General features: G+C 54.7%; 1 protein-coding gene across 1 annotated transcript in view; it reads left to right on the forward strand.

Moving 5' to 3' along the window:
• Positions 1-2,009: 2,009 nt before the first annotated feature.
• Positions 2,010-15,087, forward strand: part of PRDM6 (PR/SET domain 6) — a 98,765-nt gene continuing 85,687 nt past the window's right edge. Inside the window, exons 1-2 of the mRNA XM_021702004.1 lie at positions 2,010-2,595; positions 11,641-11,948. Of these exons, the coding sequence (XP_021557679.1) occupies positions 2,010-2,595; positions 11,641-11,948 (894 nt within the window). The remainder of the gene's footprint in view (positions 2,596-11,640; positions 11,949-15,087) is intronic.

Consider the following 15,087-nt stretch of genomic DNA (forward strand, 5'->3'; position numbering starts at 1 on the left):
CCGGGCAATTTCACACCCCCGGTCCGTGCAGCACCCCCACCGAGCTCGGCCAGTGTCTTGGAGGAGCTGGGGGCCGGGGCCCAATGCGTGGATGTGAGACCGCGCAGGGAAGGGCAGCCGCGCGGCCCAAGGCACCTGGAGTGGGCAAGGTGGAGGTGGGGCTGCTCTCGCAGCCTGCACCTCGGACGCCTGGCTTGGGGCAAGAGCCTCCTACACGACCCCCCGGGGCAGCCCCTCGCAGTCCAAGGCACACAAGCTTCGCCAGCGTTCGGGAGCAGTTTCACACAGCGTTACAGAGCTCGGGATACTTGCCTCCGACGCCCACAAGGAGAAGGAGCGAGGCCCCCAGGGAGACAACTCGAGAGTGGGTGGGCTTAGCGCTCAGCCGCGTGAGACTCCGCTGCGGCCGCCTCCCCAGCTCCGCGGCCAAACTTGAGTCCCGCCAGGACTGGGCGCCCTTTAGAGACCCTCGGTCTCACGCCTCGCAGCTCACCAAAGCCTGCCTCCTCCGCTGCAGACTGAGGCTTTCCTCCCCGTGCGCAACCCGCCCCGCGCCCGCCTCCCCACGCCAGCATTGCTGTGGGAAGCTGCGTGGCGGGCTAGCGGACTCTGACACCCAGCAGTACTCCCGGAAAAAACTGAGCCGGGCAAAAGCGCAAACCCGGTACTGGGACTTGGTCCGCTCGCCGGTTGGGCGCGCCGGCTCCGATGCGGGCCCCCGAGCGCGTGCGGAGATGCATTCCGGTTTCCGCGTTTCCACCGCTTTCAGGATCAGGGCCGTGAGCTGGCACCTAGAAAAGACTTATCATGGGCAGAAAGAGACAACAGGCGAGCGGGAAACGTCACGCCAAAAACGGGCGGGGGGCGGGGTGGGGGGGGAGGGCCGAGGAAGTATCTGTGCGGGAGAGGCGCACCAGCCGGGTGTGGACCCAGCCGAGTTAGAACTTCCTTCTTCCCCTCTCCCCTCCCCTTCGTTCTTCTGGCCTGCCTCCCGCCTCCCCCCACTCCCCACCTCTCTCTCTCTCCCCCTCTTCCTCTCTCTTTCTGTCTCTCGCCCTTCTCCTCCCTTCCCTCCCTTTTTCCCTCTCTCCCTCTGTCTCTGTGTCTCTCTCTCTCTCTCTCTCTCTCTCTCACACACACACGCACACACACTTGTATTTTGTGCTGTCGTAAAACCCACGTGTCCAGCCGGGAGGCTGCCAGAGCGTGGAGCTGAGGAAGCGGGACGCGGCGGCGGCCGAGCGCAGCAACCCACCGCGGCTCCGATCCGCGCCCGGGCCGGCCCGCGCTCCCGCGCGCTCGGCCGGACTGCTCTAGCGCGCTCCGCCGGCCTCGGCGCCCAGCGCTCGCGGCCCCGGAGGGCTCCGGGCGGCCCGACCACATCTCGGGCTTTCCTCCCCCGCCGCGCAGGGGCATGTAGCGCACCCGGGACGCACACTCTCCCGCACGCTCACCGACACGCACGCACGCACGCACCCGCCGGCGGCTCTGAGTTTCCAGGTAGGGCGAGGCTCGTCTAGGGCTGGGGGTCCGGGGCCCCCGGGGACGGGAGGCTGGAGGTCCCGGGCTGGGGGCGGGGGGCCGAGACTGTCCCGCCTCCTGGCGCCGGAGGCCAGCGCGGCTCCGGCGCTGCGCCACTCCGGCTCGGGTCGGCTCCGGACTCCGGCTGAGGGCGGGGGCTGCCTCCTGCCGCCGAGTTCTGCGGGCGGGCGCCCTCGCGCCGGGCTTCAACTGTGCGGGGCGGGAGCTGGGGCGCCCCGGGCTGGAGGCAAAGCGGGGTGCACAGAGCTCCCTTCGCGCGGCGCCGCGGCTTCAGAGTAAACTTTGCGCCCCAGCGGAGTTGGAAAGAGGGAGCCGCGGCACCGGGCTGCCACAGGCGGAGCCCGGGGCTCAGCTCTCGCTCCGGGGTCTGGGCGGCCAGCCTCCCCGCCCCTCTCGCACCCGGCCCTGGGGCCCGGCTCACGCGCCCCCTCCTCTCTGCCCTCTGCCCCCAGCTTGAGAGGTCGGACATGCTGAAGCCCGGAGAGCCCGGCGGCTCGGCCTTCCTCAAAGTGGACCCAGCCTATCTGCAGCACTGGCAGCAACTCTTCCCGCACGGCGGCAGCGGCGGCCCGCTCAAGGGCGGCGGCGCCGCGGGTCCCCTGGGCGCGCCGCAGCCTCTCCAGCCGCCGCCGCCGCCGCCGCCGCCGCAGCGCGCAGAGCCTCCGCCGGACAGCTTGCGCCCGCGGCCCGCCTCGCTCTCCTCCGCCTCCTCCACGCCGGCGTCCTCCTCCACCTCGGCCTCCTCTGCCTCCTCCTGCGCCGCCGCCGCCGCCGCCGCCGCGCTGGCGGGTCTCTCGGCCCTGCCCGTGGCGCAGCTGCCGGTGTTCGCGCCTCTGGCCGCTGCCGCCGTCGCCGCGGAGCCGCTGCCTCCCAAGGACCTGTGCCTCGGCGCCGCGTCGGGCCCGGGGCCTTCCAAGTGCGGCGGCAGCGGCGGGGACGTGCGGGGCGGCCCGCGCTTCCGCTGCAGCGCGGAGGAGCTGGACTATTACCTGTACGGCCAGCAGCGCATGGAGATCATCCCGCTCAACCAGCACACCAGTGACCCCAACAACCGTACGTAGCCGCGGCCCGCGCGCGCTCTCCAGGGGCGCTGGCGCCGTCGAGCGCGGGCGCCCAGCCGGCAAGCGGGGCGGGTGAGCGGGACTCCGGGTGATGGGCTGGTCCAGGCCGCGGCTCCGCACCTCCCCGACCATTGTGGCACAATTTTGCCAACGCTAGAGAAGGCGAGAGAACGGAGGGGAGGCCGGGTGGCACCTCACGGTTTCCTTTTTCTACTCCCCTCGGTCCCTGTTTCGCAGCCCGGAGTGTTTAGAACCGCGCTGCTCGAGGACCGGGCACACAGATCTCCGCCCTCCCGCGCGACTGCGCCCCGAGGCCGGGCGGGTACTAGCCGCGCACGCTGGGGGCTTGGCCTGGCCTCAGTGGACTCGGGAGGGACCCTCAGCGTTTCTGGGGAGCGTGAGTTCCAGGGCTTGTGTCTCCTTCTCCCTACCTGATCTCTGGAGTTCACTACATCGGCTCGTTTTCGGGCCGCGCGGTTGTCAGGGGACCGGCCGAGAGCTGCGGGCTGGCCGGGCCTCGCTGGAGTAGGAATTTTGGATGACACTGGGTCTGTCTCTCCCTGCAGGCAGGCATTATTCTTAGGTCTTCTATTTATTTAGAAAAGGAGGAAAAGAAAAATTGCCAACTGCTTAATGAGAAAACGTTTCCCACTGCAGGGTAGGGTCGTTCCCTGCGGATCCCGCGTTCTCCGTGCACCCTTGATCGAGTAAAACGTTCGCAGTCCTACCGTAGGCACGCTTGTTGCTTTACTTATTTGTTTTTTAATGATTGTGACAGTAGTTTTTTAAGTATTAGCAGGGTACTCTCCTTGTTGCCGAGTAAATGGCAAATGCCTAATTTAAAAATTAGGCAAATGCCTACTTAGAGCTAGAAGGTCTCTTCTAGCTTCGATTCCTCTATTCAGAGTTTCAGACGCTTCTCACAAGTACAAGCTTCGTTTTGAGGTCTTGCAACAAAAGGCTAAGTGAAGACCAAGAAAGTGTATTGCTGTGTATCCAGTTCTTTTGGGTAGTATCAGAAGTTATGATATGTTTACACCTAAGGCATTGGTGTAAGTGCTCCATATACTTCCAGAGATCTCTGGAGAGAATATTAAAGGTGAAGAGAGTCAGGTTGAAAGCAATAGAGGATTTGAAAGATCAGCGCTCACTTGGCTCTTTTCGTCTCATTCCTTCGTTTAGTTTCTGCAGGAGTCAAAGTTGATGATAAACATGTATAATCATTCTATTTTGAATAAGCCCCTTCTTGCAGAATGTCTACCGCTCCATGAACTTCTTAATTCGTTGTAAAAGCAAAATAACTACAGGTTTTAGCTAAAGGACTCCCAGTGTCGTCACTTTGATTAGAAAACACTAGACACAAACCTAATGATGGCAGTATTTCAGTCCTTTCGTAAGGGATGGGGATCCTTTTTCTGATGGAGATAATTATTACTAACAAAAAAAGAGCAGTTGTATTTACTTTTTTCCTCTCCAGAATTTGAGGGTAAAGTACTGGTTTAAAATGAGGGTTTCACCTCGAATTTGCCCTGCTGTTAAGAAGAGGTTTGTATTTTGGAGTTTTAGAAAATTTGATAAAATTATATTGTTCTAATGGATTTTTTAAAAAAATACTTCTCTTCCTCCTGAATTTCTTGCATGTGTTGTTTTCAAAACAGTTCTTTAAAAAATGAGAATTAAAAAGGCAAGAAATGCTTTGGAAAAGACAGTTCTCACTGCTAAGTGATATATAGTCGTTGTGGGCTGAGAGTGCCTCATCAAACTTGCAGTTTCTCTTCTGAATTAAATGAGTGTTGGAAAAGTTGCCAGCAGCAGCACCCCAAAGCCCTGGCTGTGGCCTGAGCTCCTGTATTGTTCACAATGCAATCTTGAGGTTCAGTGCATTTTCACCAGAGGAAAACCTAGATTAATCTGAGAAAGAATTGGGATAGATTGCTAATTAATATGTGGCTCTTGAGCCAGTTTATCATCCAGGTAACATTTTCCTCTGGCCGGAGGAAATGAATTATGATTTATTTAAATTATTCCCATTGTGTTAATCTTCTGGTATCTCCTTTTGAGTCAGCTGGACTGCTTCCCTGTGCAAAGTGCAGGGGAAACCACAGAAGGCAAAGAAAGGCAGATTGTCTTATTAGAGGTTGCACTTCACGTCGTTGCCTAATTAAAGGGCCTTTGAGAAAGAAAATGGAAAGCTGAGGTAGCTTTGTGTAATGCTGGCCAGCCGGGCCTGCCATCCTTCCAGAAACTTCTCTGGGCCAGAGCACACACTCATTGGAAACCTTGGGATGTGTTTTGCAAAGATGGAGTGAGATGTGATTGGGTTTAATCTAACGAGGGGGTCAAAACAAAACAGAAATGCAAAGGGCGGGAAACTTTTGGTCCCCCCTTGGTGGGGGAAGTCGGTCTGTTACTTGAAAGGTGGTGGACACCAGAGCTGCTCCCCATTCCCAGGTTGTCTGCCGGTAGGGGTGACGTGGGGTGGGGCGGGAGGCTGCCCAGAAGGGAGCATCTATTAATCCTCACCCCCAGCCCCGTACACATTTTCCTACTTTTCCTTTTAGGTTCTTGCCACCTCCCTGTAAAAGCATTCTGTGAAGTGACCACTCAGCATTGCTTCATTTTATTACTTTGTATTTAAAAGGGTGTTGAGTCATTTTCTCTTTCTCTTACAAGGCAAAGAAAGGGATCCCCTTACTTGTCTTCCCTTTAGAAGAAGAAGTCCCTCTTTGCTTGGGAGCAACAACCCAGTAACACGTGTGAATCATTAACACTCGCTTCACCTTGAAACTTTTTTGGCACCCTTTGGCAAAGGCCACACTGAAGGCCTAGCGGAGGGTCCTGTAGCTTTCTTTCACACCTAGAAGACTTAAAAACAGCAAACGCTGTATAAGCAGGGCAGGGTGACCTCTTCCAATATATTTCTCTTATCTGTGTGGGTTAATTTCTTCCACCATTGAAGTACACTTTCCTCTGACTCTCTGAATGCTTATTTGCCTCTTCTCACCTCCCTAACACCGGTGGGCGGTTTGTAACAGAAACGGAGGATGGGGCCTTTCTTCGGCGTCTTGTATTACTGCCCGCACGCATTTGCTGCTGGTTGCCTGAAGCCATAGATTATGTCAGGCTCCGCGGTGGCCTCTTCTCGGCCTCTGGGAGCTGGTGCCTTGCTTGAGACCCTGTCACTCTTCTTGGAAGGTAGCGAAAGGCGGCCACAGGGCGCCCCTGGTGTTTGTACGAATGATACCAGGCAGTGTCTTGGGGCCGGCCCGATTACCTTTTAAGACCTTTCAGGGAGGGTGTTCGTTTTGCACATCTGGGAGGGGGTTGGCAGCTAAGTCCTCTGGGGGGGGGGGGTCTCTCCACGTGGAATCCGGACGCTTTGCAACTTCCCCAGCGGGAGGTCTCTGCCTCCTTCCGTTTTGGGGGAACCCTGCCGCACAAGGAACAGTGCTGGGAACAGCACTGGCAGGTGCTCAGGTGTGGGAGTAGGGCGCGGGGCTTTTCTATTGGTAGCGCCACCCTTTCGAAGACTGGGGAGAAGGACTGTGGGAGAGGAGGAGATCTGGGGTTTGTCCAGTTGAGCAGTTAGAGAGAGCGAGCGCTAAAAGGAGGGTGAGTGTTTTCTGACCTTCCCCAGTCTCTTCCCACCCCGTTGGGAAACGCAGGTCCTGTTTCGGGGAGCTCCCGAGCCCAGTAACCCCGCAGTGGGGTCTTCCTGCCACCAAGGCCCAGGCTCCGCTGCTCCCGCCCAGCGTCCCCGCCGTCAGCCGCCAGCGACTTAGATTTCAGACCTGGTCCCTGGTGGGAGGGAGGCTCTCGGAGTCAGTGTGTGGGCTTTTGTGTTGTTCTATTTTTCTTTTTCTCTTTTCTCTCTTTTTGTGTGCAGGCCCAGCCCCATCCCGTAACACACATGATTTAGCTATTTTACATCATTCGTTATCTAGCGCCCTGAAACTGAACATAGAGCCATATATTAGATTGAGGTTAGAAGAGGTGGCGACTGTTTATTTAAGGTGATAAAATGGTCCATCAGCAGTAATCTCCATCGATATGTGCCACCAGGAGATGAAGGATGAGGGGACAAGCCACAATTAATTGCCCTATAGTTTTGTATGAGAGAGTGGAGCCAGCCCAGGCCCGCTTCGATCTCCTCGCCCCCCTATTCATCATCTCCGCATTGTATATGGCGGCCTCGCAGGGGCAGGGGCCGGCCAGGTTGATCTCGGCGCAATATTCTCTCGCCCGCACACCCTGGCGCTCCCATTTAATTTATTAATACAGTCATCGGAAGACAAATAAAATCCACATTGCGCCCCCCCCCCTTTCTTTCCCTCCCCTTTTGTCTCCCGCTCCTGGTCCCTGGGCCAAGCCGGCAGCCGGGAGGAGCGGGGGAAGCCCAGCGCGTGTGCGATTCGCAGGGAGCTTTAAACTCCCCTAAGAGAGTCCTCCAGAAGGTTCCGCGCGCCCACGGTCGGCTCCCCTTCCCGGTGGCCGGGCTAGCCTTCCTCGCCTTCTGGACGTGCCTCCGGGGCCTCTCCGGGGAGCCTGAAAGACCCCAGCGGCGGGGGGTGGGGGGCGGTGGGGAGAGGAGGCCGAGCAGCGGTGGGGGCGGTGGCGCGGCCACTTTCGGTCGCGTCGGGGAGCCCTCGCCCGGCAGGCAGGGACTTGGGTGCGGGGCCTCCGGCGGGCCCGGGCCTGGGCCTGGCGGTCCACCCCGTGCCGTCTAGCGGCTGGCTCGCGAGGGCTGAGTGTCGGCTGGAGGCCGGGAGGCGTGCACCCCGGTGTGGGAGGCTCGGGCCGCGGCGCTCTGCCTGCTCCCCCCACCCCGACCCCGTCTCGGGACCCCGGCGACCCGCGCCCGCGCCCGGAACGCGCACGCCGTTGCCAGCAGGCGGCACTCCCGGGGCGCCTCGCCGGCCGGGATCGATGGGCGCCCGCCCCGCCGGGCTCGGCCTGCGGGACTGGGGGCCGCGACCTCCCTGGCGGTCGGGGAGGATTTATAGCTTAGCTGTTACTGCCGCCCCGGCGGAGAGGCAGGCTTCTCAGCTGCTCCTCGGTTTCCCTTCCAGAGGATGAGTGAGGGCGGGCGGAGGAGGCCGCGAGGCGTCGGGGAGCCCAGGCCTAGTGTGCTGGGGGGCTTCCCGCGGGCCCTGGCTTCGCCGGGGACCACACGCGTCCGTCAGCCTCCCCAGACAGCAAAAAAGGCCTGAAACGTTTTAAATTTCACCTTTCCTGGAACGCGAAATGAAACACCAGAAAAGAAAACCATGGCCTGCTTTGCCCCCCTTTACCTTCAAATAGGTCCGTTTTCAATTGCAAAAGTAGCGCATGTACTTGGAAAAATATTCAATCAGCACACAAGGATATGACACGAAGAGTGAAAATCTGCACTTCGTTACACTTGGCCTGGCCTTCGGAAGTCAGTAGGTGAATAAGTCTGTAACCTGGTGATACCTCCTTCTCTTAGTCAGGGACGCATAAACGGGAGCACGGACAGATCTACTCAGGATAGAGGAGGGACCAGGATCTCTCATACTGCCTAATGCTAAAATGGCATTCCAGAGTATCTGACTTGGAGAATCTGATGATATTTCTCACAGATACAGAAAACACTTTACAAATAGTAATCATGGATTTAGAGGAAATTACCCGGATTTTAGGATAACCTAAGAATATTTATTTGCTTACTCTTTATGCATACAAATAGACTTGTGTTATGTACTGCTTGGCTTGGAATGCTGTATGTAATGTACGTGTTAAATACATTTTGGAGGGGTGCAGTTCGGGCATCTAGCCAGCTGCTCCCTTGGACCTTCTCCTGGAGGTGTTTATGGCCCCTCTCTAGAAAACACTCTGTTAGGATGTTTGTCTAACTGTGCCACTTCTCTCAACCCCTGAGTAATAACTTATTTGTTATAAGCATCTTCAAGCTCCTCTGGGACCCTGAGACATACAGTCAGAGGCCAGTTATTTTCAATGGCAGAGGTTTCATGTGTTAAAAAACATCAAGATAGAACATGGATTTGCATGTAATTGGTCAACTTCTCCAGCAGAATATTTTGCTGGAGGCACGAGGTGGTTTATCAGTTAAGACTCATGTAATTAAAGAGTACCTGTACCAGGCACAGGTACTCTTCTACATTGTGGGAGAAATTCAGCTTTTTCTTCGGCAAAATGCCACTATTCAGTTTTTCAACACTGCTGGAGACAACTGAAACTTAGCAGGCAGGGGAGAGTTTTAGAGGACTTCGAGAAAGTGCTAGCCATAGTTTCATCCAGCGAACAAATATGGTTTGCTGTCTGGGGGGGGGGGGGGGGGCGGTGGCTGGAGTTGGTACTTTTCCTCCTTATTTTATTACTGATGTAGTTGGGTTGATAGTACATGGTGTGGAGATGTGGCAAGTTGACAGGATCTCTGGTGCGGACGGGTAGGGAGTGAATACCAAAGGCTCTTGCTTCTCGCCCTAGGCCTCATGGAGCCAACCAGAAAGGGAAAGTGGGTTAAGCAGCTCCTTGGAGTGATGTGATTTTTATTTTTACGGGGCATATTGCCTTTGCTTACTGTCGTTTGTTTTAAGCTGTTTTTGCTAAGGTGCCCTGAAAGGTCATCTCTGAGGTCAGACGCTAACATTCAGAATTATGGACATCATCTATTCACTTTCCAATACATTTAACGGCCCCAAACTCAAGATTATGGGGGAGAGATACAGGAAGCTCTGTAATTCACTGACGCTAGAGCAATTTTTGTGGCCCCTGAATAGTGCTTTCAGTGAAATACTGCAATTCTATTGATTATGAGTGTGGGTATAAAACTCTCCCAGCTTTCATTAGTCTCCCTAGATCTTTAGATTTGGAGGCTTTGAAGTCAGGCAAACCTGACTGTGAATCTTTCTCTGCCACTTTATAGTTTCTGATCCTTGGGCTAGTTACATTGCCCGTGAAGCCTCAAATTGCCTCATCTGCAAAATGGGGATCATGATGTGGTGATTATTTGATTCAGGAGAGGTGTCTGGAACAGTGGAGGCACTGGGTGACTATGAGTTTCTATCATCTTTCTTTCCCTTCCCCCTTTGTCTTGAACCTGTCATTTTCACAGTCAGAAGCTTGAGAGGATGTGTGAAGCGGATCCAGAAGGGGTGACATACGGTAAGGGTAGGAATACTTTCCATCTAGGCCCTACAGTCAAAAGCAGAGCCTGACACAGTATTTACATTAGTTGGTGTTACTGGGAGAGGGGGCTTTTTTTGTGTGATGGAGGTCCAGAGACTTGGGCACTTCCCCACCTGTAGAAACAGGTTGTCGCTTTTCACTAGGGGGGCCTGGGGACCCCTCCAAGAAGCTGCAGTCAGAGGGTCCTGTCATTTCCTGGGCTCTCTTGGGAGGAGTGCGGGGAGTAGCCAACTGAGGGGAAGGCAGGGCCAGCTGGAGCCCTCCTCCACTGAGCTAGGATGAAACAAACGGTGAAACCAGGGTTCCCCCACCAGGGCTGGGTTGCCCTTAGGAGTTCCTTCCTTGAAGATTCCTCAGTGACTCCCTTTGCCAAAAGTTACCTGGACTTTCCTCTGTCTTAGCAAGGATGGGGCACCCTTAGAGCGAGCCCCCAGGCCTGGCAGCAACCAAAGCCAGGCGCAGGTGCTAGGAGGGTCCGAGGGCTGCCCAGTGCTGGCGCATCCACCGGTACCCCAGCTCCTGCCATCCGTCCGTCCGTAGCTGCCTGCCGTCACACTCGGTGCCACAGGGCTCCGTTGCGTTGGCGGGGGGAGGGTGCGCTGCGGCTCCCCTGGGAGGCTGGGCCGGGGAAGCCGGGTTGTGCGGGCGGGCGGGCGCCGAGGCTGCCTCCCTGAGGCAGGTCGGCAGGGCTGGGGCGCAGACACCGCGGCTCCGCCAGGCCCATTAATAACCCGGAGGGCGCTGCGATCCGACAGCGCGGTCGCCGCAGGCCCTGCTTCCCGCGGCCGCCTGGCCTTTTCCCATCCAGTTCGAGGCGAGGGACCCGGGGCATCCACAGCCACCCGACCCAGAGGGAGGGTGAGGATCCCCTTGCGCTGCGGGCTGCTCTGGGGAACGTCGGAGCGGGAGCCTTGTTCGAGACACTTCTCCGAGAATCGCATGCAGCCTTGGGGATCACCGTCTGGGCAGGAGTTGGGGCCTCTCCACTGAAGCATTACCCCATCCTTAAATTGGCGATTTATTCCCTTTCGGCTTCTGGGAAGAGCTTGCAGTCCAGCACAGGCACTCCACACCTGCCAGAACAGTCCCCCTTTCTCCACCTGAACCCCTCTGGCTGGAGTGGCCAGAGCAGGCGCCTTCAGGGACCCCAGCACCAGGGCGCCCTCAGAGGCCGGTGTCTGGGGTTCCGGTGCCACGGGGTGGGGGGGCAGGGGGGCAAGGCCGGTGCCGCGCTCTGGTCCGGGCACCAGGGGTGGGTGGGTCCGTCCCTGCGGGTAGGGAGGGCGCTGTGTGCTGGACGGGTCGCCCGCCTGCCCCGGTGATTTTAGAAGGATCTTCTAGAATTGCAGAAACAGGTAAACCAAGTATACCCAGGCGACCAAAGTAGAATCTCTCGAGACAGCAGGTTGAGCAAGAGCTGGGGCCTCTTTTCCGGCACAGTGAGCAACACACCAGCAAACAGCTGGTAGCTGAGGACTCCTGGGAACAGGGGAGAGTGGCAGAGGGAACTAGAGAAAGAAGGGAAGAGGGAGAGAGAGACGCACACCTCGAGGAGTGGAAGCCAGGCGGGGCTTCTTCAGAGACAGCCACGCCGGCCACCCCCAGCGCGCCAGGCTTGTGGGGCGCCCGGGGGCTCGACCCTTCTGGGCCGATTTGGGTGCAGCGATTTCCAAGGGAGAGGCGCAGATTTACCTCTCCCCGCTATTCCCAGTGGCCTCAGTGGCCTGAAGGTGTCCCCTCCCCGGCAGGTGGCTTATGCGGGAGGGGATGGGGTTGTCTCGGGGCTTTTCCGCACCGAGGATGGGCCGCCCTGGGCGGCGCGTTAACCGGCTTCCTTCCCTCCCTCCCTCCCGCCTGTCTCCGGCAGGTTGCGACATGTGCGCGGACAACCGCAACGGCGAGTGTCCCATGCACGGGCCCCTGCACTCACTGCGCCGGCTCGTGGGCACCAGCAGCACCGCGGCCGCCGCACCCCCGCCCGAGCTGCCCGAGTGGCTCCGGGACCTGCCGCGGGAGGTGTGCCTGTGCACCAGCACTGTGCCCGGCCTGGCCTACGGCATCTGTGCGGCGCAGAGGATCCAGCAGGGCACCTGGATCGGGCCCTTCCAGGGCGTCCTCCTGCCCCCGGAGAAGGTGCAGGCCGGCGCCGTGAGGAACACACAGCATCTCTGGGAGGTAAGTCCCTCGCGGCCCAGCACCTTGCCAACCATTTGGAGCTTTGGCCGGCAAAGATCCTGGCCCTTGGTGGGGTGGGGGGTCAGCTCTGGGGAGAGGCTCCCTTGTTCTCCGGAGGGGAGTGGAGGAGAGATTTCTCTGGTCATGCAAATGCCAGGTGTCTGCAGCACCTGCAGTAAAGAGGTGCAGGCTTTGCCGGGCCCAGCAGCAACCCAGCTGGGCAGACAGGCCCTACAGGTTTCTGAAGATGGGATGCCCTTAGCAAGCCTCTGTTCCAGCCGGGATGGATTTGACTGTTGGTCTCCCTGGGTCTTGAAGAAAGAAAAGCCAGCCGAGTTGATAGAGCCGAGGAGGACGGGGCATTGGGGTGTAAGCTAGATGAATTTTGTGTCCCATTCTGAGCTCTTCCAGGATGGTTTTGGGCACTGGGCAAGAAGGAACATAAGCGTAAACTGGAGGAAGAGAGTCAGGCTCCTTTTCTCAGATGAAAACAATTTTCTTAACGCTGAACTTGAGAGACTGGGGCATGTTTCTTAACTTTCAAAGTGTCCCAAGTAAGCAGATTATATCGTGAATCAAAAATCACAAATTCTGCTGCTTCTCTGACAAAGTACAATCATGCAGTCTTCCCCAAGACAGAAGATCAAAACATAGGAAAACTCGGAGCACTTTGATATCACCCAGTCAATGATATTACTTTAGTGGTACAATCTTACCTCATGCAATGATTTAAAAATAAGCCATGTATTTGAAAAATGTTAATCTGAGATTTCTCCCAAAGCTTTATGGTTGATTATTGAGATCCAGTTCTGAAGAGGCAGATTCTTAGCCATAGGTAATCCACCCCCCCCCACCAGCTTTAGCCACCTCTCACCCTTGGAGTGATTTCTGAAATACAAGGTGGTAGAAGTCTTACCCTTAGGGCCATATATAAATCTCACTGAGGCCAGGCAATACAATGGAGTGGAAGTAGCCAGAAAAGAAGGTCTCTGAAGAGCGAGCAGCCAAGTTGGCATGGACCTTAAGGCTCCACTAATGGGTCATTTCTACAGTACCTTGTCGCATACACTTGGTTCCGTGGCCTGTCAGGATGGGCGTGCGCGCTGTGAGCTGCCTCCTAGCCACTAACTAAAACTAGTGGGACTCAGTAATCCACTCAGATTTTTGCTGAGCACTCTGGCCAGCACTGTCTTAGGCCCTGGAGACATAGTGTGAAAAACAAACCTGGTCTCCACAGCCGTTCCATGAGGGTTGGCATGGGGCGCTGGGGCCTGTGCCCATAAAACCTCCTTTGATGGGGGAGGAGCTAAGCGAATGAGCTTACAGCCCTCGAGCCCAAGATGGCCACATGGCAGCCATGGGCTACGCACCCCACAGTTATCTGCTGGGGCACTGTGCCCAGGCTCCCAGGTTCCATTTCGCTCCTAAATTGGAAAAGTAGTGACACATTTTTAATCATTCAGGATAGGATTCTCGAGCGAGGAAGAAAACGTTGGGTGTATTTATGTCACCTTTTTTTCTGTTTTTTTTTTTTAAACAGAATTTTTTATAGGAAAACAGGACAGGAGAAAATGGCTCCATACATAGAGCCAGGTTAGAAGTTAGAGCTTTTTGGATTGGAAAAACTGACAAGTGGGAAATAATCAAAGCATCTGGTTTTGAAATATTTCCCAGTTGGTTTTTGTTTCTGACTAATTAGTTGTAACCTCCAGTGTGGTTTAAAGTTTATAAAACACTTCCAAGCACTTCTCATGTTCCAGTAGTGTTATTAGGAACTCTAATACACTACAGTTAAAGGTCTGCCAGGACTTTTCGGAGGAGATGGTAAAGCAGTCGTTCAGTGGCACAGATTTGCTCCATCTGCAAATGTTAAAATTGAACACTGTCATCTTACCCTCTGATGCCACAGGTTTGGAGTTCATCTATTTTTAGAGTGCCAGGGGACAAAGCCATAAACATGAAGAAAAAAAAAACCCAAACCCATAGTTCATTGTTTTGTTTTGTTTTGTTTTAAAGGATTTGGGTATGATTGGGATGTTGGCCGGAGATCACTACACATATAGACTGTAATGATACATATTAATACTGAAAACTATGGAGCCTTCCTTTTGTGCCTTTCCTTGTACTTGATTAAATTAAAATTCTGTTGAAATAAGAAGCGTGGGAATTGAGCGATGTTGTTGATACCTCAGTGGATAGGAAGTGCATCTTACCTGTTGTTTTAGGTACGTGAGTTGGTTCTGTGTTAGAAAGAAGACTTGCTGGGTATATGCCTGCTTGAATGATCTCCAGATCCCTCCTTCTAAATTCAGAACATGATCTATTTATTTTTATCATCTGTAAGAATAGTTAGAATAAGCAAACATTTCGGGGATTGAAGGGATATTAAAACTGCAGCTGTGCAAAATGTATCAGTCTCCGGGGAGATCCTATAAAATGTGACAGAGTGGGGCCAGGTAACTTAGTGCCAATGTCCCTTTGTAAGATAAAACACTTACTCTAATAGGTTTCAGGTTTTTATTAGTATGATTATTCTTAAGCTATGATATTTTTAAGTTTAAGCATTATGATTTTTTTTTTAATGAAACATGACGATTAGAATTTAGTTCACTTTATAACAGGAGATTCTAAGTGTCAGATTGTTCCTTAACTGTTAGTCTTCGCTTTCAAACCTGAATTCTCTTGTGAAAAAATTGTCATCATCATATTCTTCCTATTAGGAAAGATTCCGTGATCGGAATACACACTAGATCTATAGGAAACTTTTGGCACTAATTGTTTAATGACTCACGTAATAATTACCCATTTAAAAAACACATTCTTTTAGACATCTTCCAGAATATCAGGTCGACATAAAGCAGATCTTTAAAAACTTAAAAGCGGTTGAATCATTACCATTGTCTCTCTTCCTCACGTTTTTTCAAGTCACTTGCTGATGAAGAAATGTCTTTATATTTAGAGTTCAATACTCAGGGCCTGATGGATCTTACCGGGGTTACTTATCTTTATTTCAGTACAATAAATGGATTGCTAATCTTTTCCCGTCACTGTTTCCAAGTAGATGATGGATTTTTGTTTCAGTTTACAGTTCATTGTTTTTAGTATGGCTGTGCTTTATTATACACATGAAGGCTTATTA

This window comes from Neomonachus schauinslandi, chromosome 7 (genome assembly GCF_002201575.2).
Source record: "Neomonachus schauinslandi chromosome 7, ASM220157v2, whole genome shotgun sequence".
NCBI classification, from domain to species: Eukaryota; Metazoa; Chordata; class Mammalia; order Carnivora; family Phocidae; genus Neomonachus; species Neomonachus schauinslandi.